General features: G+C 33.6%; 1 protein-coding gene across 1 annotated transcript in view; it reads right to left on the bottom strand.

Moving 5' to 3' along the window:
* Nucleotides 1–15,911, bottom strand: part of LOC116998804 (low-density lipoprotein receptor-related protein 1B-like) — a 535,307-nt gene that overhangs the window by 29,811 nt on the left and 489,585 nt on the right. Inside the window, exons 41-43 of the mRNA XM_033064919.2 lie at nucleotides 14,731–15,102; nucleotides 3,490–3,679; nucleotides 1,865–2,069 (exon numbers count right to left, since the gene is read on the bottom strand). Of these exons, the coding sequence (XP_032920810.1) occupies nucleotides 1,865–2,069; nucleotides 3,490–3,679; nucleotides 14,731–15,102 (767 nt within the window). The remainder of the gene's footprint in view (nucleotides 1–1,864; nucleotides 2,070–3,489; nucleotides 3,680–14,730; nucleotides 15,103–15,911) is intronic.

Consider the following 15,911-nt stretch of genomic DNA (forward strand, 5'->3'; position numbering starts at 1 on the left):
TTATTAGAAAAATATGTCCAAAACTTGAAATAAGCTTTATTTGCTGTTGGGTCAGTTTGTGTTCATTAAAAAAATGTTGCAATTAAAGCACTAAGCAGCTAAAGCCAGTTGTGTCCACAGTATTAAATACAAGTAAGTGCAGGAGAAAAAAATGGAAGAAAATGGGAAGGAATAATGTAAAAAAATAAAAAATAAAAATTAAAAAAAAGGTAAAAAAAAAACATTTCTGTTTTTTAAGTCAGAAGATCTGACAAAACAGAACAAAAAAAATCAAAAGACCAAACCCCAAAAACCTTAATATCATCTAAGTAATAAAAAAGAAACAATTGTAATAAAAAAAAAATCTTCCAAACTTGAAAGAGTATTCCTGAAACCAAATACTAGTATTAAAATATCAGCTCAATACAAAAATCAATAAACCCTTACAATCCACTTTAAAGAGTCAGTTCAATATTGCTAAATGATTTTCTACTAATTCATTGTACTAGATTATTGTGGTGAGCAGAATAAAGAAAGAAGCTGCTATCTGGAAGAAAATTCATTGCATTACCATTAGCGTTTCATGTTCTACTGTCCAATTCCTACCCTTGTTAACCTAACTGAAACCAGAGAGCAATGAAGCAGAGATGCGCTCCCAAAAACCCTTCAGAAGACAGAGCTGGACTCAGATCATTATGTTCAGGAGGTTTTTTTGTTTATTTCAATGAAGAAGAAGAGGTGAATTGTCAGAAAACCAAACCAAGAGGCAAGGAACTTGGAAAAAAATTGGAAATTTCAATGTTCAATTGCAGAGAAAACAATGATCCTTTTCATCTTGCTGCTGCAAAGTGAAAGCCAAAGACCTGATTTAAAAAGTGGTATTTTAGTAATGGTTTCTGTAACTAAGGGCATCATGTCCTACTTAATGTCTGTGATGCCTATTTTGTTATACCTTCTGAAAAGACAAAGTTTACTTGATTACAACCTACTAAATACCTTAACTAATTACCTTGTACTTCTGTTTTGTGTTAGTAAGTACATAGAGACTGAAAACTTCAGAATCCATTTGGTTGGTTTGCCAAGTTTCTGATATAGTCTCTACATCTGAAAGCATTAATGAGCTATGATAAATTTTTGTAGAAGGAAAACAAAAGAAAAAAGGAAAAGCACATGCCCACTAATGCTGACTGTACTTCAGTTCTGCTCTTACAAGCTTGGCTCTCTTATTTTATTCTGAAAAAAAATTGTCAAAAAATAGTGTGGAGAATGTCTGGATAATATTAAAAAACCCATATAATTTTCATTAAAATGAAAAACAAATATTTCAAAACTCATATATTGCATATATATACTTTTAAAAAGTTGATAGATATCGAAGTCAGATGATGTGCACTCTCTTGTAAAGCTGGGAATTGAATACAAGCCAGAACACACCCTTTATTCATTATATTCTGAACTTTAGGAGGTAAAAAGTCCCTGAAATGAAGATTTTATGAAATATGAGAAATATAGTGCTAAAGATGTAACAAAACCACAAGCACAGATCAACTGCCTTCAGCATCTGCATGAGCACAAAGTAGAAGAGTGTTCAAGGACCAAAATATATTATGATGAGAAAGTAATGGAGAGTAGTTTAATATCTGAAAATGCATAGTTAGAAAACATCAGGAATAAAATTTGTTGAATAACACTCAAGCACTACAAAAAAGAAATTCTGAGCAAACTGGGCATTAATTGTATTTCAATCGAGTTAAAAGTCGAATATACAACTAAAACAATAGGAGAAAATTAGGTAACAATCTTTTTGTAACAATTTCTCTTTGAAGATGCTAATGAATGCAAACAAACATACAATGACTATGCAAAATATTTTTGTTTTACTTACATATCTTTGTGATCCATCGTATTCACACCTCTCAATTTTTCCCAAGCTGCCATCTGAAAAGTAAAGTTTCTCTGCCCTGTGATCAATGGTGAGTCCATTTGGTGTCAGAATATCAGTGCTAATGATAACCTGGGCATTTTTGCCTGAGAGGGTGGATCTCATGATGCTTGGGAGTTGCTCATTCCAGTTAGTCCAAAACATTAAGCTGTATTAAAATCAAAATAACAAAAAAACCTCATAAGATACATTTTGTAATTTAATTCTCTATGAAATAAGTAGCAGAGAAAAAAAAAAAAAGGCACCTTCATATACAATTCTGAATGGCATCTATAAAAGATTGTGATAATCAACAGTGAATAAGGAAATGTAACAGACTATTAATAAATTATATATATAAATTATAGTAGTTTCCTAGTTCATTAATTTGTATAGAGTACAATTTTTTGCTCTTACAGATCTATTCAATCCTGATCTTGTCTCTGTAATAATTTACCATTAGAGAGAGATACAAGCTGTGTAATGATATAAACTTAATTCTGCTGATGTGTGTATTAGTAATATTTAACAGTGGAATTAATCTGCAGCTTCTCCCATGTTAGAGCTGTAATACAGACCCAAGGACTGGTGTGCAGAGAGTTGATAATGGGAAGAAAAGACCTTAATGTGCTCTACAGGAGGCTCAGTCAGCCTTGTTAACAATGCCAGAAAATGTTATGGACCAGGCTGCCGATGGAATTCCATTTCCTGGACTGATAGAACTGCCCCTCCTCTCACTGCAATCTCCCTCAGAGCTTAGGGGGTTCCTTGATGGCACCTTGGTAATTGTATTTACAATGCAGCATAAACTCTTGATTTGCATTAACAGGACATGAAGTCACACATGGAAATATGCTCCACTACTCATGCAGCTTTGGCCATTCAGCTACCACAAAACAAAAATAGAATTTAATATGGCAGAAGTGTTCCCCAACTTCCCCAAAAGACAAAGTTACAAGAGTCAAAAAAAGCAGGTTGCCTTCCTCCCAGAAATAACAGGGAAACCTGAAGTACCTCAAATGTGTGAGACACTGAAGTAAAAATAAAAATCCTCACACTAACAGTTTTTTTGAGATTGGAAGGAAGGAAGGAAGTTAGATTTCTTTGCAGGATTTTGTCCATTGTTACATACTTTTATATAATACTGATTTCTGTGATAAACACATGAGCCTCTATTTTGCACACAAGAAACTCAGATTTGTTTTTGTAAGTGCTTAAGTTAATTTTGGATTTTTTAAAAACTTAAGTAGCAAGAGTGACATGTCTGAGAAAATGCCCACTCAATAATTTCCATTTAACTCACTCTTAAGAAAAGCAGCTTGAATTCTTTTAAGATTCTGTGAAAATTCAATGATTATTTGATCTGAAACATAAAAGAAAATATAAAATGCAGGATCTTAATTCTGCAACTCCTTTTAAAGAGCAAGACAAGAAAAGATACCAACAATAAAACACGTTAACATTTGTCTCCTAAATGGAGAAATCGAATCAACCTTTGTAGGGTTCGGCAATATTGGTTGACTAAAATAAAGAAGGGTTGCTTGACAACAGTCAAGAATTAGGATTTTCAGGAGAGATGCAACACCTACTTTTGGCATTCATCCAGGGCCAGCACGTGGGGATGGTCGTCCTCAGCCATGGTGATGACGGCTTCGCGGTTGAACGCCCCGCGGCGCCGCTGGTCCACCGTGTGCCTGGTGATGGAGGACGTGGTGGAGCTGGTCCAGTACAGAGTGTCCCAAGCTCTGTGATAAGCCAGGCCCTCCACTGACCCCACATCTGCAAGACACGGTGACAGAGCAAATCAAACTCCTTCAAACGGTTGTTTTTCTTTTTCCCCAAAGCTGATCCTGTGGACTCGCAGGGTTTGGTTATTTCCGCTGACTCCGTAATTATTTCTATTGTAATCCTAATCTTGTAATTTTCTTTTTATAAATTTAAATTAAAACAACATAGAGGGCAAGACCATATATTACTATATTTATCAATCCTAACAACCTTTAAACTGATCTTATGGCTACAGTGTCCCCAGATCACACATTAGGAAAAAAAAATTTTTATTCAAGACAATAATTATTTAGTCGCATCTTCAAATACAATTTAAACCAGGTCCTGGCATTTTTTCAATATTGCTTGCATTATTTAGCACCATCTCTCAATGTATTTTGTAGCACTGACACGTTATATTAACAGGGATCAAAGTGCCCTGTTGTTAACAACTGTATTGGCTCTTGCTAAACACCTGAAAATTACTGAAAAAATACCAACTCTGAAGGTTTCAGCATCAATATGTAATTTTAATCAGTCATGACACCACACTCATTCATTCAACACAAAAGACTGTGAGCTAGGAAAAAAAATATTAATAAGCAACTAAAACATATATTTAATTCCTGAAAAGATAAATTGTAGTTAATCCCAATATATAAAAGTGACAGACTGTGAGAAATAGAAATAATTATTTCCTACCACTATTTGTGAATTACTACAGAAATATCTATGTTGATAACATCACTTATTATTTTCCTAGAAACAAATACTTTTAGACCAGAAGGTTCATGGAGCTTATTAATGAGCTGCAGAAGGCAAAAATCTAGAAATATAATTAGGATTTCATTATGTTGGGTATTACAATTTACATTCAGCTCTCTGAAAGATGTAATTTTTATTATGCAATTCATATATACAGAACAAAAACTCCCATCAAGAGTTTGATCACTTTAAAAGAGCAAAAACTGAATCAAAACTTTGAAGTAAATAAATCAAAACTATGAGACCAATAATGACTTATCAGTTTTTTGGTATTTTTCTTCATCAAGCATTTGGTCATCTTCTGATGTCACATTTTGTGACATATCTGTGAAGAAGTAACGATGACTTGTATTCAAGAAGAAGGAACAGCAAAAATAGATGATACTCCTTAAAGGGAGGTAAATATGTGTAAAAAATAGTTTGCATACTTATGAAAGAGCATTTATGAAACAAACCACATGTACCTTCAGCTCACCTACAATTGACTCAAAATATAGTGATGGTTTTAGAAATCACCAGCTGAAATTCAAAGACACTCGGTTCTTTCAAATAGAGATGTCCATCAAAATTTTACACTGAATCCAAATCCACAACTACATACAATCCTCTAAAGTAAAACAAATCTTCCTAGATATATGATTTAACTATTAGGTTTTTCTGTGTGGAATTACAGCTTGGGCTCGATGGTCCTCGTGGGTCCCTTCCAACTCAGATATTCTGTGATTCTATTAAAAAATGACAGATGTATTGACATATTCTGGTCAATTCTACACTGCATTTGTAATGAACAAACCATCAAACCATTTTTAAGATGACAGAAAAAATAAAAAATCATTGTCAGGGTGTAACCTCTTGAATTTCTATCAACTTTAGCTTTGTTTCCTGTCTGAATCTACCAAGAAATTTGAGAGCAACCTGATTACAGAATATATTCCAAAACTCTTCTGTAGCAGAGAAAAAATAATGATGTTGTTCTTGTCACATTGAGATGTGATGAACCAAAATACAACTACAGGGATGAAAGTGTTCTTCAATACCTGATTTATTGTTTTACAAGGAATTTCTGTACTAAAGAGGAAAATTCAATTTTCCCACAGGTAGCAGAAACAAAAGTTTCCCCTTCTCACATCATACTGCAGTTCCATGTTTAGGCCTGTTAATGGTGACAGAGGAAGGTTTCATTCCAGGTTATTGTTTATGAAATGGTAATTTCAAAACTTCTAGAAAACAGCCACATGGAATGTTATGGCATGTATGGAGACAAGCAAACATTTATCACACAGATGAAAAATGCTTTAATATAATATCTAAAAATATGCAGTTTTGTTTTTTAAAAACCCCTTTGCCATACGTACCTGTGTTCTCAGGGAAGAAGAGCTAAAGGAAAGCAATCTATAAAACAATATTTAAAGATAAGGTTCAGGTGAAAGACCTGTAGATGACAATAATTTCATAAATAATTGAAACAGAAAAACTCAAAGTAAAAAAAATATGCCCTTACATAAAAATAAATCAGAGGAATTCAAGTGTTACAAGACGAGAAAAAAAGATTAAAAAGGAAACTAACTGCTGCAAACACACACCAAGTGCATTTTCTTAACTCCACCAAAAGCATTAATTCTGAAGGATTTACACCAGACACACTCTTTTATTTGCTAATAAACATTTAGTTTTATCATGTTCTGTACTTATGGAATTGAGAACTCAACATAGAAGTGACTCATTCAATAGCTTTAGAAATCTATAAATAAGGTGGTTTTAAAGTCAGGTGCAGAAGATTTAGAGAGCGACACAACTTTTAGATAAATTCTTACAATGAGTAACAAGTAACTTGTTCTTGCTAGCATGTGGTGTGAGCTGGGTGTGCCAACAGTGCACATTTTTGCTAATTTATTTGTTTATAGACTAAATTTGTCTGTTGTTTTTATTGTCTGGTGGGTTTTTTGTTTGGTTTTTTTTTGTGGGGGATGTTTGGTTAGGTTTTTATTGTTTTGGTTGTTGTTGATGACTCTCCAAATTTTTAATCAGTGATAAAACAGTGACTAAGGACAGATTTATCCTAGAAATGATCCTCTAGACTTTAGGCTGTACCTTAAAATGAAAACATTTCAGCAGCTTTACATTTCTAAAGGACACTGGAGAAGATTCCTAAGCAGTGCTATATCATTAGTGATTTGTAAAGATATTATTTTATATTTACTTATTTCATACTCCTTGAAAGAATATTCGAGAGCACTTTTTTCCTTAATTTAATCTATCATTATATACTCAATTACTAGAAAATACATAAGAAATATGTACTCATCCTCTCTGGTGCTACAGTTGGGGGATTTAGTCCCAAAAGCCACAGACTGGTTGAAAATTAGCAATTTGTTTACTCTAAGCTTCATATTTTTGCAGCATCATGTAATATTCTGAATTGGTAAAGCATAAAGAAACTGCAAATGAAAAGAATCCCATTTGTTTCACTGACATATTGAATTAAAACACTGATGGCATTAGATGCCTACAGCACTGATTAAATTTATTCTAGCCATGAAGCAACAGTTTATGATTTTCACATGAATAGCATACGTAAATGAAAAGAACATTAATACAATATGATATTAATATACAAATACTCACATTATTCACCTGCCACTGACGTTCTGAATTAAATCAGTAATGGGGTGTATAACTGATTAAATATCTACACAAGAGAATGCAACAGCCTATGATTTACAAAGGCAATGCCAGAGTGATCACATCATTACGTTGCCAAATGCTATCTATCACTTTTACTGAAGTTAACGAAGATGGATTGCATCCCACAGATGAGATGCAGCCTATAAATATTGCCATGCTGATCTTCATCTGACTTTCTCAGGGAGCAGACAAGCTACAAATCAATAATTGAAGAACTCAGAATACGCTCCCTTATTAATGCAACCAGAAAATAAAAATACTAAAGGGCAAAGTTTAAATTATCCAGTCATAGTTGAATCTGGTTATATCTATATCTAATCTATTATCTATATCTATAACATCTATATAATCTATCTATATAATCCATCTATATCTATATCATCTATATCTATCTATATCTATATCTATATCTATATCTATATCTATATATCTATATATCTATATATCTATATATCTATATATCTATATATCTATATATCTATATATCTATATATCTATATATATCTATCTAATCTATATCTATATCTATATATCTATATCTATATCATCTATATCTATATCTATATATATCTATATCATCTATATCTATATCTATATCTAATCTATATCTATATCATCTATATCTATATCTATCTGTATCTACTATATCTATATCTATCTATATCATCTATATCTATATTTATCTATACATATATATATATACTCTAGTTCTCCATTTCCTAGATTTTTGCCTCTTCTGTTTTAAAACTATCTAGAAAGTTTACAGTCAAAACTTTTCCAGTTGCACCGCTCCAATTACCTTATTTTAATTCCCTATTTTAACCAACTCCTTTTCTTTAACAATGATATAAAGCCAGAACAACTGTCACCTTCATCATTTTTTTACCACTGAAAAGCCATCAGAGAAATAAAACTGAGCATAAACAGCACTTTGATATCAGAACATTGGAGATGGCTTTAATGATCAGGATTCATTCTCTGCCTTGACTTTTGTAATTTCCCTTTCAGGATTCGGCCTGTGGATTGTTCCAGCAGACCGGTCACAGGAGGGGGCTCTGGTTTCTGTCACTCTGTGTGTGTAGGACTGTGGTGACAGCTAACAGGTGGTCACTGTTTGATCTGGGGTGAAAGCAAAGCCTCACGAGCAACAAGGCACCTGAAGGAAAATGTTTATTTTCACATCTCTCACTCACTGCACAATCAGGACTTTCCACAATTCTCATCCTCGCTTTTTTCTTCGAGTACCAGAAAGCCTTTTGTTAAATAATAGTTCTAAGAAATGACTAAGTTCATAATAAACTGCAATAACCAATTACGACATCATTCCATTTCGCCTGAGAATATAATTTAGTTTCAGAGCAGATGTAAAGATTGCTAAAATTATACCAAGAATAAGAAATCATCTGTACAATTTTTCTCTGTCTTGGAAAAGTAAACCCATGCTATAAGCTATCCCACATGAAAGATTATTAAATGCAATGACAGCATGAGCAAAGGCATTGTGTTCTTCAAGGTAACAATTAGCTGAAGTCCAAGACACTAAAAACATCTCCATGAAAGTAACCTTACTACTCCTTAAAACTTCCTGAGACAATATTGGAAAGAATGAGCATTTTTTGGGTATGATATTAAAAAAAACCCAAACAAACAAACAAACAAAAAAACCATTCTAAAAGCAGAAAAAAACCTTTTTTTTTTTTTTTTTAAATACTAAAATCTCATCTCTAGCAAAACCTTTGGTATCTGCATAAACAAACAACAGGTTTTTATGACAAAATATATTATTTTTTTTTCCAGACAATGGATACAACCCTCCCACAAATGTTCCCTGGTTATTTACCAGGGAAAATCACAACAGAGATGAAAAAATGCAATACTCTGTCCTTCATTATCTGAGATATAATTTACTCCTCTAATAAATTTAGGGATTGTTTTAGGGTCAGCAGGAATAATGTAGCAAAGGACTAATGATGCATCACAAATTTAAGAAAATTCAGGGAACTCAACAATTGTATTTTATATAACTGGAACCGTCCCAGAATGTTTCAACAAATCATTACTAGCAAGTTAGCAAGTGTTATGATATCATAACTTCAATGTAGTTAAACATATTCATATAAAAGAAGTTTTAAAAGCAGAAAGAGATCTGGAAGGGAAAGCTAACACAGGGATAGAATTGTTTTATTAGACTGTTAAAGGTCTCGACAATTTTCATGGAAGAAATGTTTTCCTAATTACAAGAGCTCACATTATCTTTTTATGAATTACATGTACACTCTAAAAAAGCCCCAAAACTCTTCACCCTTACCACCTTCAAAACAATATAATGACTATCCTAATAGGCTTTCTAAAAAATATGTATAATCACACATTTTTATTGCTCCTGTTGAAAAAGAGCTATTTGAGGCAATAATGACAGAATAGAGGCAATAATGACAGAACAGCCTAGTAAAGGCTCATGATGCAATAATATTTTTGCTAGATCACATTACCCTTTAGGAAAAAGAAAAAAAAACCTAAAACAAGAAGAACAACAAAAACAATAAAATGAAAGGGGTGTTCTTCTGCAGCTTTTTCATGACAATTCAGCAAACACAGTTTTACATTTTATGCAACTAAATCGCATCTGCTGATGAAAAAAAAATAGCAAATGTGTACATCAATAAGTCACAAGCATTGTTAATTCTTCATGAACAATATCAAGTGCAATAGGCAGGAGCACCTCTAAGTGCAAAAGGCAGGAATATCTTTCCTGAGCAATGAGGTTGGGAATGCTCAGGACATACCACACTCAAATATTAGTGTGAGTCAGCTCCCATCATGAATATATTTCAGAGTTTCACACCAGGAACACCTAAAGAAAGCATGAAAAGTGCAGGAATACACATTTCTAAATTAAAATTTTAAAAAGCTTAATATAAAATGCGTAAATTTCATCCACCTGTAACACCTATAACAGCAACTCATAGATTTTATCCACTAATCTTAGTCAAGTGGAAGGAATCCCAGCCCTGGCAGGGTCCTGGAACAAGATGATCTTAAAGGCTCCTTCCAACCAAAACATTCTGGGATTGTCTGATTCTCTAATATGCAGCAACTCACAGAAATTAATTACATTGACAAACCAGACACTTTGTTTTCCTCTAACAATGTTGGCATTGTAAAAATAAATATTATGTTTACTATTTAAATATCTTAGACTTAACAACATCCACTCACTTTCTCTCCTTTAAAAAGTGAAAATCACTGGACATCTATTCCAACACACAGTTATCATGAATTCCATTCATTTATGAAATGAAAAGCAGCAATACTCAAGTATTTATTTTTAACAGATTAAAAAGTTCTTTCCTGGAGAAGAAAGCTCCGAAACTAAAGAGATCTCATACATTGTATAAAATGCAAGGCTCTGTAAGGAAATGGGAACATAAATGCTTTTTTGACAGTTAAATTGGACCTATTTAGTTGGGAAGAATAGTAGCACACACTGGAACACCTTTAAAAGATTCAGACTGCAAAAAGCCTTAAAATACATCACAGGATGTGACACTTTGTTAGCACTGAAAAGATTTCTGCATTCCTTGGGCATGAGTGCCTGAGGTTCAAAACAGGAGTGTTTTTTTCACATAACATTTCCTTTTTGTGCTGTGAAAGGCACTACACTGGCAAAATGTCTCAGTGCCACTGCTTAAACAGGGAGGAGAAAAAACAGCTCACTAAGTATATCTCATCTTAATACTTTTCCCTCTTTCTCATTTGATTTTTTGTTTGTTTTTCCTTGCCTCCACCTTTTTTCTGTAATTTTTAACTTGTTTGTTGGTCTTCTGTCCACTGTTGTACAAAACCTTTTGGAACACTGCACTCCTTTTCTACAGATACAGGCTTTGGTTAGTGAATACATTACTTCAAATTTTTCCCTATGATAAATAAATAAATAAATAAAAACACTAATAGCCTAGAAACTGAAACTTTAACTTCTAAAAAGGCTTCTTTGTATAAACATAAGCTTTGAAACAATTTAGATCAGCCAAAAGATCATTTGTGAGAAATCAGCGGCAAGAAGAAGGAAAGTTTTTAAAAAGTGGGAATAAGAAAGATTAACGTGATAAAAGTTACTAGAAGGAAAAAAAAATAGAAAATAAAAAGAAAGAGAAATGCACTGCTGATTGAGCAAAGAAGAGTTCAGAGATATGAAAGAATCCCCTCAAAAAAGGATTGGTTGATACCAGTAATTCCCCTAACTTCCATAAATAATAAAGGTGTTAGGGCATGGCACACTATGCACATCCTGATTTATTTTTGTTGTTGGCATTGTGTCTTCCTGCTGAAGACAGGACCCCACCAGGTACAAGAATCTTGGTGAGTTTTGAATCTGTTTTTAGTGAACTGGAACAATTTAGATAAAGTTGTTTATACGCTGTAAATCTACTTTCCCTGAGTTGAAAACGTGTTAGCTAATGGGTTGTTTATGAGTTGCAAATCTGTTCAGTGAGGTGAAAATTTGTCAGATAATGGGTTGTTTATGAATTCTAAATCAATATTCAGTGAGTCGGAACTATGTTAGATAATAGCTTGCGTATGGGTTGTAAATCTGTTTTCAGTGAACTGGAAACATGTTAGATAATGGGCTGTTTCTGGGTAGTAAATCTGTTCTCAGTGAGCTAAAAACCTGTTAGATAATGGGTTACTCGTGAGTTGTAAATCTGTTTTTAGTGAGCTGGAAACCTGTTTAACAAAGAGCTCTATGTGTCTTAAGTGAATTCAGTGTGCAGAAAAGTTCACGGATCTATTAGATTTGAGTGGCACGTCTGATTTCTGGGAGGGAGAGATCCATCTGATAAGAGATCCTTTATGAGCAGATTTGCATTCAGTGAACGAAAAGTCTGGGACAACAGACTTGGATGTATCATACTCTGTTTTCTCTGTTAAAGTCAATTACTGAGTACAGGTTTGCTCTGTTTGTAGACTTCAATGCAATGAAGCAGAAAAAGCGTGTAGAACTGGTATAATCACTCTAGGAATTTTACATCTTCCAGTGAAAGGAATTATGGTGTCAACCAATCTTACCACTGCTTTTCTCCTTACAGGTGGAGGTTGAACAAACATCTCCATTATATCAAGCAGCCAAATGAATGGTCTGCTGTTTACAGTGAGAGAAAAGTCATGTACAGAGTGTGGGATAGAAGGCTACAAAAATACCATCTGAAAAAGAATGACTCAACATAAACTGAAGAGGTTTAAAGAGAGCAAGAAACATATTTATGTATGTTATATCCCTTTTTAATTACAAAGAAGCAATTCTAAAGAAGCATTTCTACAAAATGCCATAGTTCACATGTACATCCCAAGCATGTACTCTGAATACTTTTACAAGGACACAAAATTTCATCTGACATTCAATTATTCAGAGTGCTGACTCTGCTAATGAAAAATGAAATCTGGCATATTAAACTACAAGTAGAAACACTTCCTAACAATTTCTTAAAACTATAATTCCCAGCTATGCTTTATGGAATATCTTTAGCTCTTGTAGAGCAACCCATTATGAAGTAATGAAGAATACTTTATTGTTCTTTTAAAAACCAATTTCTATCTGCATTAGTGCTTTACCAGTATTTATTTCTCCTCTTTGTCTGTTTTAAATGTTGAAAATTCCAGTGGCTTTTCATATAATACTTTTAATCTCTTCTTATAAAACCAGAGTTAAAATTGTGCTTCCATGTCATAACTGCACGTTTCTGTCTCTCGTGCAGCTAAGCTCAATTCTGGATCCTTGGGTTTAATGCTCTTCTGGGAGCAATGGGAAAATCCTGACAACACTGCTTAGTTTATCTTTAGCATATCTCAAAACATATGTCATAAACTCCTCGAAGATATCCCCACATGGGAAATCAATAGGAAAAAAGCTAAACACCTTGTATCATACATTATCACAGAATGGTTTGTGTTGGAAGAGACCTTAAAATGAGACCTTCAGAGATCTCATTCCACCCCCTGCCATGGGCAGGGACACCTTCCACTACCCCAGGCTGCTCCAAGCTGTGTCCAGCCTGGCCTTGGACATTTCCAGGGATGGGGCAGTCACACATTCTCTGGGTAACCTGTGCCAGGGTATTATCACCCTCACAGTGAAGAATTTCCTCCTTATATCTCATCTAAAACAGCTCTCTTTCAATTTAAAAATATTTAAAATGCTTTTCCATGCATTAGTGCCAACTGTCTTCATAAACACCAAGGACTCCACAGAACCCCAGTGCAGAGATAGAACATACAATATCCAATGTCACTTGAGGAATAATATTTTGTCAGTTTGCAGCTGTTTAACTGTTTAACTTTTTTCTCTTCTAAAGTATTTTTCCATTAACACGCAACAGCAAAAGGTGATACATCAAACAAACTTCTATTTTTCCTCATCACTCTTTGGTCATGTTATTGAACTGACCCAAGAAAATAGCTAAATTTAGGCAACACAGCATAAATAGAAATTAATATGAGATTTATCCACATCTTAAGGAACAAATACTACATTGCACTTCATATATTTCAGAAAACAATTACTGAAATTGCAGCCTTCAAAAACACACAGTGCTTTTTTTTTGTAGGACAAGAGAACAAACAAATTAAGAATATGTATTTGATAACTGACTACAGATGAATGTGGTTATTGCATATTTTAGAAAAAAATAAGTAGAACAGAAATGAAAAACAGCAGAAGATTGTACAACTAACATTTTTGTCATACAGATTTATGGATGTTTAGTATTAAGGATGTATTCCTTCTTTATTCACATTTAGATTTTCCTCAAATTCAGATTTTCCCATGACAAACCAGGTACCTTCCTACATACATTACAGTTATGTCAGACTTGGCTGATAAAAAATTTAATTGCAGATATTGAGATTTTATTGAGACCTCAGATGCCACAATATGGTTGGTCTTATCCTGAAGACTTTGGTGAAAATGTTGGCAGAAATTTCTTGATAGTAGGGTCAAGTTTCCAGTTTCAAAGGCTAGAAAGGCCACATTTCATGAAATTTCTCCTACTACCATGGTGAATGAAGGCATAATAAACATGATGGGAGAGTAAGTACATCGCCAAATGAGCCTCTATTAAAACCAAACAACTCTGTAGGTTGGAATTTGCCTCTGATTATCAATGAGCACAAATCCCTTTCTTGGGCTTCACTTCAAGAAGGGTGAATCAACTGAAAACACTGACCATGGTCTTAATAATTTATGCTGGGAAATGACTGGAACAGAGAATTCAGCCTCAATAATTAGAAAAATAAACAACTAAATAATTTCATTTCCAAGCAATGAATAGTGAGGTCTTATTTCAACAGTAAAGCTCCAATAAAGCTCATATAAATTAAGTATTGCCACCATCCCTTCCGTTTTCTAGTAATATGCTTCACACCTCATGAACCAATTTTAAAACAAATTATTTTGAAGTGGTTGATGTTTAAATGCATCTTACAGGGTTGAAATATAATAATTAATTATGGCAAAATTTCATTGATTTTTTTTTTATTCTATAAAGCCAACTTTTCACTCAATAAAGTTTATTAAAATAAAACAGGCATTTTGGGATGTATTTTTTTTTATTACTTACTTTCAATTAGCACTTTTCTGCCAGCCCAGTTGTCTTTAATAACTTGGATGTTTCCATAATGGGCATCACTGAAGAAGATGCGGTTGGTGCCCCTTCCCTTCAGGCTGTAGTCGAAGGCCAGTGCTATCACATTCTTGAAGTACTCTGGGTTTTCGTAGGGCCTCACTGGAGAATTCAGGTTGGTCTCATCTGAAAGGTGGATGCTTTTCAATATTGTCCTTCCTGAGTAGAGCAGGTAGCCCTCGTGCCTGAGGCAGCTGATTCCATCCTCTGCCAGGTAGCCGTGAGCGCAGGCGCACGTTCTGCGCGCGCTCCCGCGGTAAAGGCAGAGCTGGTGGCATCCGCCGTTGTTCTTGGCACACACATTGGTACCTGGTAGAAAACATAATAAAAACTGTCCTTTACAAATAAAAATATACTCAGTTAGCTTAAGAAGAAATTCACTTTTATGTGTTCTGGGAATTCTCTGAAAAATTATTTGGACTATGTTCACTAGGAAAACAAAAGGTCAAAATAGTAAATAATGCAACTTTAACCACACCAAAAGATAATTTTAAAGAATACAATTAATGAGCAAATACAGTTATTTATTTTTCAACTCACAATAGTACATATTTTATTAATATTAAAAAAACAAATTATTCTTCCAAAATCAGCTGAAGACTTAGAAAATGTTTCTAGTGCTTTGAGCTTTAAATTTTTTTTAAAACACCTGTTACTGACAAAAAGTCAAATTTAGCTACCATCAGAATACAGTACTGTTTTAACATTTTCTACTAAATTAAATATGCATGTATTGACTAGTAAAAAACTCCTGGAATCCAGTTCTCTGTTTTTAATGAAGACATTTCCTACCATTTTGTTCTAATTTAATTTAAAACCTGACTTCAAAAATTTACTTCCTGACAATTGCACACTATTAAGGAATCACTGTCATGTTAGTAACTACATTTGTTGCAAGTAATATTTAAAATAACGGTAATCATCAATAATTGGGAACTATTTGTCTTTTTCTTTTTTATTTTGGACAATCTATGAATTACCATTATAGCTAGTTGAGATAATTCAGTTTCTGACAGCCCTTTCCACCTACCAACTCAGCTCTTTCAGTGTAGTAATTTTTTCCACTTCTGAAAGTTTTCCACATATGAAGGTGAATAAATCATTTTAATAGAATGTTT

Source organism: Catharus ustulatus, chromosome 7, assembly GCF_009819885.2.
Source record: "Catharus ustulatus isolate bCatUst1 chromosome 7, bCatUst1.pri.v2, whole genome shotgun sequence".
NCBI lineage: Eukaryota > Metazoa > Chordata > Aves > Passeriformes > Turdidae > Catharus > Catharus ustulatus.